This window comes from Narcine bancroftii, chromosome 1 (genome assembly GCF_036971445.1).
Source record: "Narcine bancroftii isolate sNarBan1 chromosome 1, sNarBan1.hap1, whole genome shotgun sequence".
NCBI classification, from domain to species: domain Eukaryota; kingdom Metazoa; phylum Chordata; class Chondrichthyes; order Torpediniformes; family Narcinidae; genus Narcine; species Narcine bancroftii.
Genome location: NC_091469.1, coordinates 198,847,778 through 198,866,706, shown reverse-complemented (window position 1 = coordinate 198,866,706; position 18,929 = coordinate 198,847,778). Strand labels below are relative to the sequence as shown.

At 41.5% G+C, this 18,929-nt stretch overlaps 1 protein-coding gene across 4 annotated transcripts in view; it reads left to right on the top strand.

Annotated features, from left to right (window-relative positions):
* Positions 1-12,922, top strand: part of LOC138737239 (ras-specific guanine nucleotide-releasing factor RalGPS1-like) — a 647,381-nt gene extending 634,459 nt beyond the window's left edge. For all 4 annotated transcript variants that reach the window (XM_069887990.1, XM_069887972.1, XM_069887982.1 and 1 more), the window contains 3 exons: positions 2,096-2,201; positions 3,635-3,726; positions 9,730-12,922. In XM_069887990.1, coding sequence (XP_069744091.1) covers positions 2,096-2,201; positions 3,635-3,726; positions 9,730-9,759 — 228 coding nt within the window. In that variant the 3' untranslated portion in view covers positions 9,760-12,922. The remainder of the gene's footprint in view (positions 1-2,095; positions 2,202-3,634; positions 3,727-9,729) is intronic.
* Positions 12,923-18,929: the final 6,007 nt, after the last annotated feature.

Sequence of the window (18,929 nt, the reverse complement as noted above, 5' to 3'; positions counted from 1 at the left end):
ATCTTTGCATCTCACTTTATGTGGGTGAATAATACATCTGAAAAACATTATCCTTTCCCAACTCCTCCACCCAAGGCAGTTGATGCCTCTCCCCTCCAAGTTTGGACTATTCACGTTCACTCTCTCTAACCTAATCAATGAGCTCATCTTCCCTCAAGAAATTAATCTGGCTGCCTCACTGTCCATTTGTGTTTATCCAACAAATTCCTGGATCCTTTTGCTGGTGAGTTCAGTGGTGTTGGTTTACACGGTGAATGGACAATCCTCACCCCACTTTGCTAGACTATCAGTTGGTCTGTTTCCACCCCTTTGATCTGCTCTGCCCTTGTCGACAAGACCAAGATCCCATTCTCAACTCCCATGTTCCCAAAATACATGCTGGTAGGTAGTTTAGTGTGGGTGAGTGGCAGGAAAGTAGATGGGCCTGTGAGGGAGAATTAGTTTCAAGGATTTGGATTCGTAAAATGTTGTTATAGGGAACTGATTGGATCTATGTTTGAGGACTCTAATGCTTTTCTGATGGGAAATGGGCGTGTATAGTAATTAGGTGTTAATGGTAAAGATAATTCAGTGGGGGCCAGGCAATTAAAAGTGGTAAAATTGTGGAGAGTGGTGTCCTGGATATTAGTGGTGGGGACGTGACAAGATAGAGGCAAATCATAAGTGAAGCAAGAGGAGGCAGAAATGATTTGTCAATCTGGTCAGTCCTGTTGGTGAATCTTGGCTAGGATATAGAAGTGAAATTATCGGGTTGGAGACTCTGGAGGGGAGACCTTCTGAACTGATGATGGTAACAAAATAATATCCAGATAATGGTTGATGGGGTCATAATGGGGTTGATGTGAGAAGAAATCCAAGAGCAGCTGTCAGGCCTCTGCAAGTTGTGGATGTTCTGAGACCTGGCATGGACTTAATGGCTCAAATAACCTCCTGTGTTGTGGGAAAATATGAGAAATTCAGTTACAACTGTCATGACAAGCACTCAACTCTGCTACCTGTACAGTTCCCATGTTGAATGGATTTGAGTACTCTTGAACCAACTTGTCGTGTCACATACACACAGCCTTAAACCATTCAGAATGAAAGATGCTGGTCACGGGTGGAAACAGACCAACTAATAGCCTAGCAAAGTGGGGTGAGAATTGTCCATTCACCATGTAAACCAACACCACTGAACCAACACCACTGAACTCACCAGCAAAAGGATCCAGGAATTTGTTGGATAAACACAAATGGACAGTGAGGCAGCCAGATTAATTTCTTGAGGGAAGATGAGCTCATTGATTAGGTTAGAGAGAGTGAACGTGAACATGAACACACATTTTGTTGAGGCAACATTCCTCTCTGCATCCTGTCTGACTCCACCGCTTCAAAACAGAAAAGAACATGTGATGGGAAGGATGGTGGCAAAATGCAGAGAATTCTGAAATAAAAACAGAAAACATGGCAAGAACGGAAAGGAGCATATGTATATTGCCCATTTCTAAAAAAGCATGCAATCAAAGAGCAAAGTCCTTGCCAACAATAATTTACAATGAAGCATGGGTTTAACATTTAATAACTCTTTGATGTAGCACTTGATGGTCTGCTTACACTCCTAATGGCTTTGTGTATGTTTCAGTTTAATATAAATAGATCATTGGGCTTTAACCTTTCAATGAGTGGAATGGCATGACATTCGGATGTAGTCTGGTTCTCTGCTTCTGATAACAGATCTTGTGCCTGAGGTCAGGGCCTTGCAGAGATTACAGATGTCCTGGTAGCAGTGGCAGCCATTTGGATGTTGGAGGGACAATGCTCAGCGTACCTTCCCTACCCATCTGATTCATCCTATAAAGAGAGTTTGGGTGGGTTAATGCCAAGGTGTGCAACAATGACACAAGAAATGAGAGCAGGAGCAGCTATCTGTCCCATTGAGCAGTCACTAAGATCATGGCCAGTCTGTCTGTGGACTCAAATCCACCTACCTGAATTTTCTTCATTATCTACATTTCTGTAAGGTTGTTATTCTAATAAATCTGATACACTAAACAGTTTCTTAAAATTTCTACCATCAAAACAAAAAGATGTGTTATTTGTTGTTCTCCTCCCGCAGTTCAAATCATCACCCAGCAAAAAGGTGTCGATAGCAGGATGGATGGTGGTTCTCCCTGATGACCCCGAACACCCAGATATCTTCCAGCTGAGTGACCCTGATAAAGGTGAGCAGAAGATCCCTTCAGGAACTGGTTTCAGCGCTGTTGGATCTGGCAACACAGTGGCATAGTTCATGGAACATCTGCAGTGACCGGAGTTCAATCCAATGCTGTCTTCGTGGTGTCTGCACATTCCTCTGTGACCAGAGGTGCACCGAATTCCCTCTGATGTCCCAAAGATGTGCGGGTTAGCAGCACAATTGGCCGCTGAAAGTTGCCCTCAGGGGGTAGGTGAATGGGAGAATCTGGTGGGAATTGATGGAATGTGGGGGGAAAGATGACTGGAATTGAGGTGCTGGCCTAGACTTGATAGGCTGAATAACATCCTGCTGTGACATGGAAATTAATCTGTAAAATGCTGAATGTGGCAATAATTTTCATTATTAAGGATACCTCTACATAAAAATTCAGTCCTCATGGTAAATCACTGGGTGCTCCAGCAGATTTGATTTGTCAGCAGTAAATTGACTTCCACCTCCCAACATGCTTTGTCGCCAGATCTTGAGTGGCAACTATTGTAGTGATATTGGAACATCCCCTGTTCATTCAAGAAAGACTTAACAAGGAGCATCGTGTCAATGACCAGAACATGTTGGTTAAAGCATAACTATTTAATTCCCAGGGTCTTCTTTGCAAAAAAATAGTGTGGGATCTTCCACCTAAGACTCTATTCATGATTCCTTCAAAAGACCTGGACTGCTGACCATGTAGCATGCATTTAGCCCTGCTCTGCAATGTCAAGCTGGATCTTGGTAATGCAGTTGGAAGGAAACGTGGGCGACTGACTACTCAGTGTGAACTGCAGGAGTTCCGTTCATACCCTTTTGAAGAATAAAAACTGACTCTATGAAATAAATTTGGAAAATATGCAGCAGGCCAGGCAGCATTTTGTGCAGAATTTTAAAAAAGCAAATGCTTCAGGTCTTTTTAACTTTTCTTTCAAACTGGGTGGTAGGTGTACAAAACAAGTGGTCAGAGGAGGTGGACGGGGCAGATACTATTGTGATGTTCAGGAAACATTTAGACATGGATAGAATTGGTTTAGAGGGATATGGGCCAAATGCAGGCAGGTGGAACTCGTGTGTGTGGAGGTGGGGGGTGGGTCTTTTTGATCTGCGTGGGCAAATTTGGGTCAAAGAGCCTGTTTCCACGCTGTATGAATGATTCCAAGTCGAAGCCTTTCATTAGAACTCCTGTTAGCACCAGTGACCTACTGAATCACAGTTTAGTATTTTTAAATAGTGTCATTAGTTGCTTGGCATCATCTTTCTGAAGCTATGTTACAACACTGAAGTATTTGATTGATTGCAGATTGCTGCCATCAGAGTTCCCACCCAAAACGCTGACTGCCCACTTCCATCCATCGAGGCTGTCTGACCCACTGAGTTCTTCCACCAATTCTATGCTCATTATAACGATGTGTTTGTTTATGTTGATAGGAAATGTTTACAAGTTCCAGACCAACTCACGGTTTCATGCAATACTGTGGTACAAACATTTGGATGATGCTTGTAAGAGCAACAGGCCACAGGTAGGTGTTCAGATGACTTCACAGTGTATTGGGAAAAAACTCATGCTTTCAGGAAACCACTAATACGAAGTTAAACAAACACCTTAAACCATGGATTTCATTTAAAGATGTCAATATGCATTGTAGTGGGGAAAATGCTAGAGTCAGTTATTAATGATGTGATTGCAGCTCATTTGGAAAGCAGTGATACCATCGGACAGAGTCAACATGGTTTTTTGAAGGGAAAATCATGTCTGACAAATCTAATAGTATTTTTTGAGGATGTAACTAGTAGAGTGGATAAGGGAGAACGAGTGGATGTGGTATATCTGGACTTTCAGAAGGCTTTTGATAATGTCCTGCACAAGAGATTAGTGTACAAACTTTTTTTTTGCATCCTTTTTTTTTATTTTTCACACCATAAATCACATTAGCCATGATATACACTATTTCTTTTTCACACATATACAGTGACTTTTTCTCCCCCCCCCCCTCCTCCCAAGCCACCCCCCCACCCCCCCCCCCCTCATCCATTTTAGGTATACAATCTAGGTTGCATTAAGCCAGTCAGACAATGTTGTCATTCAACAAAAATACACCAGAAATTCTACTGAGTCCATTCTTTTCTTTCCTTCTCCTTCCATCAACTTAGTTAATGTTTGTCCCCGGTAGGTTTTCGCTATTGTATTTAATGTAAGGCTCCTATACTTGTTCGAATATTTCAATATTATTTCTTAACCTATATGTTATATTTTCTAATGGAATACATTTATTCATTTAAATTTAGTAGTTTCTACCTTTTAATTTGGTTATGTATTCCATTAATATTTAAAGTCATATAGTTCAGCGTAGCCCTTTTATATTTTGTTTATCTTCTCTTTCCGTTTTTCCATCATTACCTTTCCTCCTTTTCCATTTCTGTTTTCTTATTTTCAACTCTTTATAAGACAACATTCCTACAACATCCAACATTTTCCTTCTTCTCCTATTTCTATCTTATTTATCCCCAATCTCCCCTTCCCCTCCTGAGTTGTCCTTTATCCCTTGTCGGACAACCACATCTCCCCTCTCCATTTGGATTTGCGAATCCACTCGCAAGCGTCAACTGATTTTGCAGTGACCGCTATTTCCCCCCACCCCGCCCCCCCAGAAAAGATTTCACTTTTCATATGTCACAAAGGTCACTCTTTTAATTCCCTCCTTATTCTCTCTATTCCATTACCTTCCCTTATTAATTCTTGTCTATACTATCTATATTTTCCTCTAAGTACAGATACTTTCACGTATGCACATTGTCTCTATTCACTCTTATACCTCTTTACCCGCATACATATCAATCGTGATCATTTTTACTCTCATTACCCGTCTTCATCCCTCAGTCTATTTTTGTCTTTACCCACATACATATCAATCGTAATCATTTTAACTCTCATTACCCGTCTTCCTCCCTCAGTCTATTTTTGTAATTGTTCTGCAAATTTTCGTGCTTCTTCTGGATCCGAGAATAGTCTGTTTTGTTGTCCTGGTATAAATATTTTCAATACCGCTGGATGCTTTAGTATAAATTTATACCCTTTCTTCCATAAAATCGCCTTTGCTGTATTGAACTCTTTTCTCTTCTTTAGGAGTTCAAAACTTATATCTGGATAAATGAAGATTTTTTGCCCTTTATACTCCAGTGGTTTGTTGCCCTCTCTTACTTTTTCCATTGTCTTCTCCAGTACCTTTTCTCTTGTAGTATATCTTAGGAATTTTACTACAATAGATCTTGGTTTTTGTTGTGGTTTAGAGGCCAATACTCTATGTGCCCTTTCTATTTCCATTTCTTGCTGTAGTTCTGGACATCCTAGGGTCTTAGGGATCCACTCTTTTATAAACTCCCTCATATTCTTGCCTTCTTCATCTTCCTTAAGGCCCACTATCTTTATGTTATTTCTTCTGTTATAATTTTCCATTGTATCTATTTTTTGAGCTAATAGTTCTTGTGTCTCTTTAGTTTTTTTATTAGATTCCTCCAATTTCTTTTTTAAGTCTTCTACCTCCATTTCTGCTGCTACTGCCCGCTCTTCCATCTTGTCCATTTTCTTTCCCATTTCTGTTAAGGTCATCTCTATTTTATTCATTTTCTCTTCTGTGTTGTTTATTCTTTTTCTTAAATCCTTAAATTCCTGTGTTTGCCATTCTTTAAATGACTCCATGTATCCTTTAACAAGAGAAAGTATATCCTTTATCTTGCCTTTCTTTTCTTCTTCTATTTCACTGTACTCTTCCTCTTCCTCTTCTTCTTCCTCTGGGTTGGTCATCTGTTGTTTCTTTGGTGCCCTTTCCTTCTCTTCTTTCTTGTTTCTATTGTCTTCTGTGGTCTCTTCTTGCTGCAGGTGTTCTGCAGCTGTCGTTGCCGGCTGTGGAGATCGACTCCCCAGCTGGTCCCCCCTCCCGTCGGTGTGTTTTTTTTCATGCGCGGTTGCGCACTTTTACTCGGCTCAGCGAGCCATTTTTGTAGTCCATTATTTACCGACCTGAGGGAGCGGGTTTCTCTCTCCGCAGCGGGCCTCTTCGGACAGGTAAGGCCTTCACCTTTTTCCTCCTTTGTCTTCTCTTCCTCTCTTCTTACCGTTGCTTTCGATTTTTCTTTTTTTGTCGCCATCTTCTTTCCACCTTTATACTCACTTTTCTGTAACTTTTATTTCTGTGCCTTTGTGTTTTCCTTTGTTTTTCCCGACTTTTCTGGAGAGGGCTGGAGGTCACCGTCTGGCCACTACTCCATCACGTGACTCCTCCGATTAGTGTACAAACTTAAAGCACATGGTATAGGAGGTATGGTATTGAAGTGGGTAGAGAATTGGCGTTGACAGACAGGAAGCAAAGAGTAGGAATAAACGGGTTCTTTTCAGAATGGCAGGCAGTGACTAGCGGGATACCGCAAGGCTCAGTGCTGGAACCACAGTTATTTACAAAAATATATCAATGACTTAGATGAGGGAATAGAAAGCAGATCTCCAAGTCTGCAGATGACATGAAGCTGGGTGGCAGGGTTAGCTGTGTAGAGGATGCAGGGTGACTTGGACAAGTTAGGTGAGTGGGCCAATGCATGGAAGATGCAATATAATGTGAATAAATGTCAGGTTATCCACTTTGGAGGCAAGAACAGGAGAGATTATTACCTAAATGATATCCAATTAGAAAAAGGAGAGATGCAACGAGACCTGGGTGTCACTGTGCACCAATTATTGAACGTGGGCATGCAGGTACAGCAGGCAGTGAGGAAAGTGAATGGTATGTTAGCATTCATAGCAAGAGAATTCAAGTACAAGAGCAGAGAGGTTCTACTGCATCTGTATGGGGCCTTGGTGAGACCACACCTAGAGTATTGTGTACAGTTTTGGTCTCCTTATCTGAGGAAAGACATCCTTGCCATAGAGAGAGTGCAAAGAAGGTTCACTAGATAGATATCAGGGATGGCAGGACTTGCATATGAAGAAAGATTGGATCGACTAGGCTTATACACGCTGGAATTTAGAAGATTAAGGGAGGGATCTTATAGAAGCATATAAAATTCTTAAGGGATTAGACAGGCTAAATGCAGTAAGGTTGTTCCTGATGTTGGGGCAAACCAGAACCAGGTGTCACATTTTAAGGATAAGGATGTCTTTTAGGACTGAGATGAGAAAAAAATGTTCTCTCAGAATCTGTGGAATTCTTTGCCACAGGAAGTAGATGAAGCCGGTTCCTGATCTATATTTAAGAGGGAGTTAGATTTTGCCCTTGGCAATCAGGGGGTATGGGGAGAAGGCGGGTACTGGGTACTGAGTAGATGATCACCCATGATCCAAATTAATGGTGGTGTAGGCTTGAAGGGCCAAATGGCCTACTCCTACACCTATTTTCTATGAAGCACATTATATTGTAATACCCATTAACAGGAATGGTGCTTTTGAATGCTATGGAGATTCATGTAATATTATTGTGCACGTGTTCAAGATGCTTAACTATTATTGAAGAGCCAGTAAGCTCCCTGTCTTTGCACCTCCAATTCTGGTCTTCCAGACTAATTATTACTGCTGCTCAGACAAGCATTGAAAGACCAAGGACCTAAGTGTTGAATTTCCTGCCTAAGCCTGCCCACTCTTCCTTATGCTGGACTTTTAAAATCTACCTCTCCGACCAGGCTCTAACTCATCTCCCCAAATCACTTCTAACTTGGGTTTGATAACACTCTTATTTTGTCTCAGGCACACCCCAAGGATGTATGCTTAGCTCACTGCTCTACTCATTATACACTCACAATTGTGTGGCCAGGCACAATTCCATTGCCATTTACGAGTTTGCCCATGACATCACAGTTGTTGGGAGAAAAGGAAGATAGATGGTGTAATGACATCAACCTTGCATTCAATGTCAGCAAAACCAGGGAGATCATTGTGGACTTCAGGAAGTCAGGGGAATATGACCCAGTCCTCATTGAGGTCTCAGTGGTGGAGAAGGTCAAGAACATCAAATTCCTGGGTGTCAACAACTCCAAGGATCTGTCCTGGAGCCTCCATATTGATGCAATCATAAAGAAGGCTCATCAGAGGCTATACTTTGTGAGGTGTCTGAGGAGGTTTGATATGCCACCGAGAACTCTCGTAAACAGGGAGACCATTCTGACTGGTTGCATCACTGCGCCAACTCTCAGGACAAGAATAAACTCCAGAGGGTTGTTAACTCAGCCTGAGACATCACAGGCATCAGACTCCAATCCATCGAGGACATCTACATGTGGCGGTATCTTAAAAGAGCAGCCTCTACCCTCAAAAATCCCCGCCACCCAGACCACACCCTCTTCACTCTGCTACCATCGAGGAAAAGGTACAGGAGCCTAAAGACCAGCAAGGACAGCTTCTTTCCCGCTGCCATCAGATTCCTGAATGATCAATGAACCAAAGACATGGCCTTACGTTTCCTGCAGTGTTTTGTTGTTACTTTAGATTTTACAGTAATGTTGTAAGATGATTATAATATATGTTTTCACTGTGATGCTGCCACAAAACACCAAATTTCATGACTTGTTCATGACAATAAATCCTGATTCTGGTATGTTTTGATAATTCACAATTGGAAAAGCAAACATTTACAGATGTTAAAAATGTAAAATAAAAACAAATAGTGGTAGCTTTTCACTGCCAGTATCTTCAAATTCACTCACCTAGTTGACACCCACTTCCTTCTCATTCTTCAATCCCACTCCCATTCTCCATTATCCCTTCCCTCATATCCTTGGCTCCCATTCTCTTCTCCTTTCAATACATTCTGTCATTCATCCCCCTCATTCAGCACAGGACAGGCCCCTAGCCCAACTCATCCATACCTCCGAAGGTGCCTTCCTGAGCTGGTCCCATTTGCCTGTACGTGGCCCATATCCCTCTAAACCTTTTCATGAACATCCTGGCCTTCCCTCCTCTCCTTGGCTCCCTCTCTCCCCACTCTTTGCCCACCCCCATTCTCCACCATTTCCCCTCCGTTCAACCTCTTCTCACACAAGCCCTACTCATAAACTTCTTTGATTTAGTCTTCTGGTTATCCATTCTGCTGCATACCGTACTTTGGAATTTTCTCTGCACTGGGCTATCAGTAAGCCTGTGCATAAGGTACAGTTGGCAGACTTGGGTCATGGTTTACCCTAATGTAGAGGAAGAGTTCTGGAGAAGCCAAACCATGATTATTGATGGCTTCCAAAGGACCTTGGGTGCTAAAAGCTTCCATTTCGTATTGGAGGATTGGATCTAGAGGTCAGGTTGCAATGATTTGAACTGGAGTCTGTGGCAGTGCTGGAGGTGGATCCATGTATGCTCAGCATCTCTGAAGGGACTCTCTTTTGTGTCTCTTTCTGCTATTGCTCGGGCTGCCGGGCAATGCTCATGGCAACTCTTTGTTTGCCTTACAGCAAAAAATTGAAGAAGATAATGTATTTTTAATGTATTATTATGTGACAATTAAAGGAACAACAGCAACAATGACCTGCTACCTCCTATCTACTTCCAGATACCCACCAACCTTATGTCGTTTGAGTGAACGTTTGGAGACAGCACACAAGAGGTGATGAAAGTGCCAACCCAAGCAATGGGAAATCAAACTACTAAGTGGACTAATGACAAAGGAAGGTGAAGTAAACAAAAACAGTCTGACAGAGAATAATTAGTTCATCAACTGCCAGCTTTGAATATCGAAGCACTTTTCTTTTGGACACTCTTACTATGTGGCCCCAAAATGATTTTGGTATGTTTTGGGAAAAAAAACGATGGGTTTAACTACTAATTTATGGTGTTGGCTGCAGAGATTAGGCAGAGCTTTGGCAATTGTGAAATGCCAAACTGCTTCATGCAGAGGTTAGACCAAGGAACTGTGTGTAATGACTGCTGCCTACAACATTTTTTTAAATGTTTGATTTTTATTCTTGAGCTGCTTTATTGTCAACAATGTTTTAGCCCATGTTGGGTATTAACGTTCTTATGCACAAGATACTACTGACAGTATTATTAATGGGCTGCGTTGAGTGGCATTTAGGGGTATAAATCAGTGAAGGAGTGTTTTTCTTATTGAAATTTCCTGAGTTGTTTGCCGCATTGGCTGCCTCTGTGTTGGTGATCAGTACTCATGTTGTTCTGACCCGGTGAACTCATTGAGACTGTCAAGCAAACCTGACACTTAGAAATCCATTCTGCCCTAACCCACAACATTGTTTCCTAAAGTAACCTGACCTTGCCTGGTAGTATTCTGAAAAGGACTGGTTTGTATTCTGGGTGTAATGTTTTTCCCAGAGACTCCAAGTAATTGGCCTAGAAGAAGTGAATCAGAGTAGCAAGGGTGGGAATGAAGGTTCACTGTTTGTCCCCTTATCCCTGATCCAACAACTTCCACACATTCTGCCATTTCCAACTCGAGTTGTTCTCTGAACAGTTATGGGCATCACGATCCCTCTAGGTGCACAGCAGCCAAGATGGTCTGTTTAATTTCAGATTTCCACGCCTGGTGATTCTTGCACCAATGTGTTCTGCCATTCAACTCCCAGCATATCCAAAAGTATTTTCAAGTTTCTTAGTATTCTTTTTGTGGAAACAATTACTTTCATGTGAATATTATAGATATGGTACAGTGCAAACTTCATTTGCTATGTATTATTTAAAGGTTGTATATAATAGACTAGGGTATAAATCATATCCAGAGATGACATTACTTTGTAGTCCATACAGATGAAACTTGAATGGACTTAATATTTAAAGTTGAAAATTATTTTGTCCCACTGTATTTCGCTATGAAAGGTACTTCATTTTTAAAGAACGTCTATCATAAGCCAAAATGCTTTGGTCCGTTCAACTCGCTGGTCTTTCATGATTCCAGTTCAGCTGCTCTGTGGAGAACAGATGAGGCCAGCAGGCAGGAATCACAAATCTTCCCCTGGGCTGTTTTGATTTGCAGACTTTGACGGCAATTTTAAGAAACTACTCACAAACCTTCCTCCTCCCTCTGCTTCTAAAAGTAATATAAAAACTGAGTAGCATGTATAACGTGCTTGCAATTGAAGCTCTACAAAGAATGATTCCTCGTATCCCTGACTCCCTCCCTCACTCATGCTTTGAACGGGGGGCCAGGGCGAGAATGACATTGAGCTTTAAGCTGTTCATTTTGCTTCTAAAGATACCTAGCCGGCAGGCAGATGTAAATATGAAAAATATTTTCATTTGCTTGGCATCATTATGGGCAGTGGGAGTAAACCCTATCTCTGGCTGTGTGCCTCCTCCATTTTAGACAAGCTAGTATAACTGGCCTTTGCAGAAAATATGTTTTCATCTGTCACAATGTACAGAGCTGAGTTCCTACCACTTCAGTGACTATGAAGCATTTTACATGAAGAAACAGGCCTTTTAGCCCAACCAAAGCACGCTACCCAATCCACCTCCTTTTTCATTCTAAATCTATTTGCAAAATTCTCTGTTCCCTTCTTTCTATGCTTGTTCAGCTTCTCCCTAAATACATCAGTGCTATTTCCTTCAACATCTCTCCACAAGAGAGAATCTCATACTCTCACAGGTCTTTGAGTAAAAATGTTTATCCAACTGGCTTATTGGGTACCTTACATTGACAGCCTTACCTGGACTTTTTCTTGAATGGAAATGCCCTGTGGCATCTCCATCACAATCTCTCATTATGTTAACGGCCTCTGTTTGGTTAGCCCCCTTTATATATTTTCTATGGCAAAAATGAGACAATGAAAACAAGAATTGTTGTTACTTTAGATATGGCAACAAAAGGCATGCAATGCACATTTCCCTTTAGTTGATCTGTTGGGTAAATTAGTTTTATAGGGGTAAAGTCCAAGTTTGTTCACTTGTATTGATAAAGCTTTGCCTGTGGGGAACAATGGTCTGATTGCATAAATGTTTCGTTGGCCTATTTCCTTCCAACCACCACAAAGCTATTAACAGCACTTTTAAAATAAAAGCATGTTGATATTCAGAAGTCATCCCATTAAGCTGAGAGCCTCATCCAGGCTGCTCCAATTAACGTCTTTTTTCCTTCCATTAGATTTATTCCACAACAATCTTAAATATTACTTTGGATCCTCAAGGTTACTTTTGGTATTATTTACCTGAGTGCCATTCACTAAATATCAGCTTATTCTTAAACTGAAGATAGATTCCCTTGCCTTCAAGGGAATCAAGTGTGAAGTCTTAACCCAAAGAAGGTGGTGTGAATATTATTTAATTTTTTATGCTTGTAGCTAATGCAAATCTACTTCTTCCATCTACCTGATCTGTGAACTATTCCATTTATATATTTTTGCTGCATATTCCTTGAATTGTTTTGGATGCCCATGCTCATCATCTGGTTTGCTTGGGAACAATGTGACTCACCAACTTTAAATGCTAAATTAAAGCACATCTGTATGGTTGAAACCTGTATAGAGTCAAAAGGTATTGCCACTTGTAAGTAAATGAGATGGCCTATAAATTTTCATACAGTTCCAAGGGATAAATATTGACAAGGTTATTCGCATGCCATCTGTGATTTTTTTTTAATAACTGCTAATGTCTGTTCTAATCACAGAACTCAGACTGCCTCATGGATGTTCTTTGCTAAATTATGTTACCTCAGGCTTGTATCAAGTTGCTTGTTTGTCAGCTTGTTTACATTGATGGTGCAGTCTCACTCAGAAAATAAATTACTGTTAGCAATGTGTTGATGTGATTGCAATGATTGGAGTAGTTTTGGAATCTATATGTGCATTTCAGTTTTTTTTTCCATGCATTGTAAAAACTTTGGATAGCATATAACAGACTGGTTGGTGGAGAGCAGTCACTGCATTCTCAGCTTCACTGGAAACTTCAGAGTGGTCTTTCTTCAGCTGTTGCATCCCCTCAAGGTTCCCACTGCTAGAAAGAAATGAAACAAGGGACAACTGAGCTCAAGGATTACAGCTTGGTGCCTAAGTTTCTCCAAGTGGGGCCCTGATCCAGGTGGTCCTTAAGGCAAGAACAACATAAAAGTGGATAGGGCTTTGCAAGATTATAGGGATTCGAGGAATTGAGATTATTAATTAGATCAGATGTCTGAAAGCTTCATTTCCCAGAATAATCAACATGGATTTCTGAAGAGGTACTAATCTTTTAGGTTTAAAAGGCAGCAAATCAGAGGACTTATGGCAAAAGATTTAATCTCTGCTTGTGGTTGGTAAGGATAATTGAGTAAATTGGTCTCTGTACATACAAATCTGATCCAGGATATGTGTTTCAGTTTGGCCAACTACATTAAATACACATCCAGATATTTCAATACCACCAAAATAGAATTTCTATTTCTGATCCTCAGTGCATGTCAGAGACAATAAATGCAAATTTCTATTGGAAGCTTTTATCCCACGTACCGTAATTGTCAATCTATCCAGAAGCAACCAGTTGCATGCAACTCAGCACAATGGAGGCAGGGTTTGGCTTGCAGGTAAGGCTGATGGATTTTGTTTAGCGAAGAAATGTCCATGCCTCAAATCTAATCATCTTTAATGAGCTACCATCATTTCAGATTAAAACACAATGGTTTGCTTTGCCTACGAAACTTAGTTTCTTAAAGGCTGTCCCACAGGGTTTAGATCAACACTATTCTTATCCATTACCTGGGATCATTCACAATTTTTTTATAACTTAATTTCAATTTGTGATCAACAGGAACTTTAATTCCTGCAAAAGCTGGTGCTGTGTCCTAGAGGCAGGTGGGCATTTGCTGCTATCTCTAGAATATGGGATAATTAAATTCTAATACCGTAGTTTCTCAAGATGCTGTTCCATCTATTATGGATGCAAATGAAATAAAACCGTGCAGAAATTTCATCTCTGGTCATGGGCAAGTGGTTAATTTAAAACTCAAAACCTAACAAATTAGAGACTCAAGTTCAAACCAGCATGGAATTTAAATTCTGGTAAAAATTTAGAACATGGCATTGACATAAAAAATAGGTGTTGGAGTAGGCCAGTTGGCTCTTCAAGCCTACACCGCCATTCATTTTGATCATGGCTGATCATCTACTCAGCACCCAGTACCTGCCTTCTCCCCATACCCTGATCCCCTTAGCCGCAGGGGTCAAATCTAACTCCTCTTAAAAATAGATAAGGAACCGGCTTCAACTACTTCCTGTGGCAAAGAATTCTACAGATTTACCACACTCTGAGAATTTTTTTTCTCACCTCAGTCCTAAAAGACTTCCCCCTTATCCTTCAACTATGACCCCTGGTTCTGGTTTACTCCAACATTGGGAACAACCTTCCTGCATCTAGCCTGTCCAATCCTTAAAGAATTTTATACGTTTCTATAAGATCTCCCCTCAATCTTCTAAATTCCAGCGTGTATAAGCCGAGTCGATCCAGCTTTTCTTCATATGTAAGTCCTGCCATCCCTGGTATCAATCTAGTGAACATTTGCACACCCTCTATAGCCAGGATGTCTTTCCTCAGATAAGGAGAACAAAACTGTACACAATACTCTAGGGCCCTGTACAGCTGCAGTAAAACCTCTCTGCTCCTATACTTGAATCCTCTTGCTATGAAATGCCAACATACCATTCACTTTCCTCACTGCCTGCTGTATCTGCATGCCCACTTTCAATGACTGGTGCACAGCAACACCCAAGTCTCGTTGCATCTCTCCTTTTTCTAATTGGACATTATTTAGGTAATAATCTCACCTGTTCTTGCCTCCAAAGTGGATAACCTGACATTTATCCACATTATATTGCATCTTCCATGCACTGGTCCACTTACCTAACTTGTCCAAGTCACCCTGCATCCTCTACACAGTTAACCCTGCCACCCAGCTTCGTGTCATCTGCAAACTTGGAGTTGTGGCTTTCTATTCCCTCATCTAAGTCATTGATATATATTGTAAATCACTGGGGTCCCAGCACTGAGCCTAGTGGTACCCCACTAGTCACTGCCTGCCATTCTGAAAGGAATCCGTTTATTCCTACTCTTTGCTTCCTGGCTGTCAACGCCAATTCTCTATCCTCTTCAATACCATGCCTCCTATACCATGTGCTTTAAGATTGTACACTAATCTCCTGTGCAGGACCGTATCAAAAGCCTTCTGAAAATTCAGATCTACCACATCCACTGGTTCTCCCTTATCCACTCTACTAGTTACATCCTCAAAAAATTATATTCGATTCTATTAGATTAATCAGATATGATATTCCCTTCATCTGTCCGATGATACCACTACTTTCCAAATGCGCTGCAATCGCATCTTTAATAACGGACTCTGGAATTTTCCCCACTACCGACGTCAGGCTAACTGGTCTATAGTTTCCTATTTTCTTTCTCCCTCTTAAAAAGTGGGGTTACGTTTGCCACCCTCCAATCCTCAGGAACTAATCCAGAATCTAAAGAGTTTTGAAAAATTATCACTAATGCATCCACTATTTTTTGGATACTTCCTTAAGCACTCTGGGATGTAGAACTCTGAATTTCTCCCAGTCCTCAGAAATACTGTTTTTTCTGGCTAACTTATATATGCTGCTTTTTTGGATTTGATCCTCTCCCTGATTTCCCTGGTTAGCCATGGATGCACTACCTTCCTTGATTTATTCTTTTTCCAAATTGGGATATACAATTGTTGTGTTTCATTCAAGCTACCTTTAAATGATTTGCCATTGCATTTCCATTGTTAGTCCTTTAACCATCTATCTTCGTAAATTCACATCTCATACCATCAAAGTTACCCTTCTTCAAATTCAAAACCTTTGTATTTGAATTAAAACTCTGCCACTCTCCATCTTATGAAGAATCCACAATATTGTGGTCACTCTTGCCCAAGGGGTTTCACACAAGTGCTAATTAACCCTTCCTCATTACTCAACACGCAGTCTAGAATGGCCTGCTCCCTCATTGGTTCCATGACATGCTGGTTTAGAAAACAATCCTATATCCATTCTAAGATATCCTCTTTCTCATTACCCTTCCCAATTTGGTTCACCCAATCAACATGTAGATTAATGTTACCCATTAGAACTACTGTACCTTTGTTGCACGCATTTCCAGTTTCCTGTTTAATGCCATCCCTAATCTCACCACTATTGTTAGGTGGCCTGTAAACAACTCTTCTGCTCCTTAGAGTTTTGCAGCTCTACCCTTATTGATTCCACATCCTCCAAGCTAATGTCCTTCCTTTCTATTATGTTGACCTCCTCTCTAACCAACAACACTACCCCACCTCCTTTTCCTTTCTGTCTATTCCCCCTGAATATCGAATATTCCTGCATGTTGATCTCACAGTCTCAGTCCCCCTGAAGCCATGTCTCTGTGATCCGAACTATATCGTTGTCATTAATAGATATCTCCACATTCAATTCATCCACCTTATTACGAATGCTCCTTGCATGGAGACACAAAACCTTCATTATGTTGAAAAGAGGTCCTTTTTGATTTTTGTCTGGGATTTATCTACCTGCCACTTTTGCTTTTCACCTTACTATCTTTTGCTTCTACCCTCATATATCACCCTTCTGTCTCTCTGCACTTGCTCCCATCCCCCTGCCAACACGGCTAGCAAACAAACTCCCTAGGCATTAGTCCCGGCCCTGCCCAGATGTAGACAATCCTATTTGTATTGGTCCCATCTGCCCAAGAACCTGAAACCTTCCCTTCTACACCATTGCTCAAGCACATATTCATTCTAACTATCCTGTTATTTCTACTCTGGCTAGCTCGTGGCACCAATAATAATCCAGAGATTATTATCCTTGAGGTCCTACTCCTTAAATTATTTCCTAACTCCCTAAATTCATCTTGCAGGACCTCATCCCATTTTATCCCCTATATTGTCAGTACCAATATGTACCACGACAACTGATTGTTCACTCTCCCCTTTCAGAATGTCCCGCAGCCACTCCGAGACATCCTTAACCCTTGCACCCAGGATGCAACACATCATCCGAGAGTCCCATTTGGGTCCACAGAAACTCCTGTCTTTTCTCCTTATAATGGAATCCCTTATGACCATTGCCCTACCATTTTTTTCCCTGCCCCCTTGCACAGTAGAGCCACTCATGGCGTCGTGATGCTGGCTACTGCTGCCTTCTCCTGGTGAGCCATCTCCCCTAACAATATCCAAAGCAGCATATCTGTTTTGGAGGGAGATGACCGCAGGGGACTCCTGCATCATCTTTCTGTAACTTCTCTTAATGTTGGTCACCCAGTCCCTATCCTCTCTACCCTCTGCAACTGTGGTGTGACCAATTCACCAAAGGTGCTATCCACCAGCATCTCGGATGCTCCAAAGTGAGTCCAAATGCAACTCCAGTGCTGTCATACAGTCAATCAGGAGCTTCCTGCACACCTAGTCCCCAGGGACACTGACAGTATCCCTGAGTTCCCACATAGCACAGGAGGAGCATGACACAGGCCTGAGCTCACCTGTCATGCCTGAAACATACTTATGCCTAAATAAAATTAAATGAGATGAAGACTCACCCTTGTTACCTGCGTCTCCGCCTCTGCTCACCGAAGCCTCTTGAGCCAAAGCCTTGGTGCCCCACTCCTTCCTTGTGCCACTCACTCCTGGCCGCTACTTTACCTCACCTTCCTTTTATTTGCCCTCTACCAATTTACCCCCCGTCATTCTCTCCTCGCTCCTCCTCTCCTGGACGCCTTCAACTCCTTGCCCGAACCACTAGGCCTGAGCCCCGGTAAATATCTTAGTTTTTAAATACTTACTCCTGTCACTCTCTCCTCACTCCCCCTCTCCTGGTCTCCTGGACAGCTCCGACTCCTCACCTGAACCACTAGGGTCATAAAACACCCTCAGGTTCATAGTCATGGGAGAGAAAATATGATGCACAAAACCAAAATTTAGTGGTTAAATTTAGATAAACAGTACGGTAACAGGCCCTTCTGACCCACAACCATGTTCCTCTCCCCCCCACCCCCAAATATACCAATTAACCTAAAATCTGTATGTTTTTGATCAGTGGGAGGAAACTGGAGCACTCGTAGGTAACCCACACAGACATGGAGAACTTACAAACTCCTTACACAGTGTCAGCTCTCAACTCTTTCATTCACAAACACCTTAAGTATCTCTTTACTAACCCATGGACCACCCATGGGGGCTGGGGGCCTGGCAAGCTCAAGCCAATTTTTTTTTGGTGCATTTTTTTTCCAGATTTATGGTTGTTTCATTGTCAAATTTCTTTGGCTTGGCTTCGCGGACGAAGATTTATGGAGGGGTAATTTACAACCTTGTTTTCCATGCGACTCTCAGTAATAATGGTCTTTGTTGGAGGCCAGCTATAACAAACCCAGAGGACAGGTTGAGAAATGCTGCTCTATAGACCTGTGTGATTGCTCAGTCAGATTTGCTGATTCACTAGACTATTAGTATTCTAATCATATTCTATTGCTTGGACTGAGAAAATACAAAGGAAGATCAAGAAAACAAGTTTCTGCCAATTGCAGTACTCTGCTGGCCCCCAACAGGTAACATTCAAATAATCTCACGCTCTTCCAATCTTTCAAAAGAACACGTTCTGGGAAGAACCGTGCCTTCAAATATCCTCTGATAGCATCCAAGAACTAAACACTACATTCATATTGCTGCAGGAAAAGGTTATTGTTTTAAAGATAATACACCCCTCTCACAATGAAGGACCGAATCCAAATTTGGAGGTCTTTTTACTTGAATTCAATGTAGAACATAGA